The sequence below is a fragment of the Zingiber officinale genome, chromosome 1B (genome assembly GCF_018446385.1).
Source record: "Zingiber officinale cultivar Zhangliang chromosome 1B, Zo_v1.1, whole genome shotgun sequence".
In the NCBI taxonomy this organism is placed as follows: Eukaryota; Viridiplantae; Streptophyta; class Magnoliopsida; order Zingiberales; family Zingiberaceae; genus Zingiber; species Zingiber officinale.
This window is the reverse complement of record NC_055986.1, coordinates 17,398,046-17,399,449: the sequence shown is the minus strand read 5'-3', so window position 1 is coordinate 17,399,449 and position 1,404 is coordinate 17,398,046. Positions and strand designations below refer to the sequence as shown.

The 1,404-nt window shown below is 45.6% G+C and overlaps 1 protein-coding gene across 1 annotated transcript; it reads right to left on the bottom strand.

Moving 5' to 3' along the window:
- Positions 1-279: 279 nt before the first annotated feature.
- On the bottom strand, positions 280-1,043 carry LOC122043335 (arabinogalactan protein 22-like). The gene is made up of 2 exons (XM_042603942.1): positions 719-1,043; positions 280-570 (listed from the first exon to the last, which is right to left on the bottom strand). Exons 1-2 carry the CDS (start codon positions 837-839, stop codon positions 464-466), a joined length of 228 nt encoding a protein of 75 aa, XP_042459876.1. The 5' UTR covers positions 840-1,043; the 3' UTR covers positions 280-463.
- Positions 1,044-1,404: the final 361 nt, after the last annotated feature.

Below are 1,404 nucleotides of genomic sequence, written 5' to 3'. Positions count from 1 at the left end.
ATTCGTGTTACTGGTTCAATATTTGTTCACATTAGGTACCACCAAAGGAGGGGAAGAAACAACTTGTTTTTTCCTTCTTGATTTCGGCCAAGAGATAATAAGAGTTGGTGTTGCAACTTGATTTCCAACTTGTGTTACTGATAATCTATTTTTTCAGTATTCTTTTCAGAGTAAGAGTTAGTGTTGCAGCACCAATCTAGTTCATGATTATTATGCAAGTTAGCAGAGCAAGCCTAGGAAGAACTGAGGCAGGATCGGATGGCAATAAGTCGACACAAATGAAAAGAATAATTTTATGATCCTACAACGAGAAGGAATCAAGAGTAGCACAAGAACAACCCAAACAGAGGACCAAATCGAACAACACACTACGGCCACACGGCTAACAAAATCCCCAAATAAAACAATTTCCAGAGTTAACTACGACTAATAATGATAAAATCAAACTAAGAGAACATCGTCTCTAGAAGAGCTTGTAGGATGATGAGGCGTCCAAAGGGTGGATGAGATAGGTGAGCACCAGCGCCACCAGCATCAGCAGGTAAGCAATCCCTTGGTCGACGGATACCCCTGCAAAACCATTTTTCTAGCATCATTTTTCATCGTTCATGCTTGCGATTAAAATGAATCATGGCGAAAGAATCATCTATTTCTTCGTTGCTCTGTTGACATAACCCTAGTTATGAGATGATACCAAAATGGGAAGAGCTCGACTCACCATCACTGGTCGGCGCGGGTGCCGGCGCCGGAGAATTTGCCTGGACGGCCGGCATTAGCGCGACGCCGAACGCCAACGCCATGAAGACCGCCATCAAACCAAGAGGAAGTGCCCGATTCATCTTTCTCCCTCGATCGACTCAAAGACCACGGAACGCTAAGCCCTAGCTCGATGAACTTCCCGAGGCGAGGCGAGACGATCTCGCAGGAGCTTAAAATCGCGGAGTGTAACGAGAGATCGAGAAACCTCTCAGAATGCGATCTCCTCTTCTCCTTCAGCGATGCGGCTCGGGATGCGAAGGATCTGAGGGCAAGGGCAGAGCGACGGATCGCGATTTATAGAGAGGACGAAAATGAACGTAACGGAAGGAAACGTAACGCGTGATATACGGTGCCGCATTGACACAACAACTAGGGCCCACCCACGAGGACGCCGGCCGCCCTCGTGGTTGGACCCGCGCGCCAGCCTGGATTCCGGCCCGTTGCTTGACTCGTCACCGGAGACTTTATTATTCGGACCGGGCCCCATTAATTCTCTTTTAGTCTTTTTACGTCGATTCATTTCATTATTTTCTTTTAGGAAAAAAATAAATGTTTTTTTTCTAGCTTCCTAATTTTCTCGATTTTGTCATGATTAATATATTTGACGAGATTTTTCCTTTTTCCAAATCTTGCGGACAGACAAAT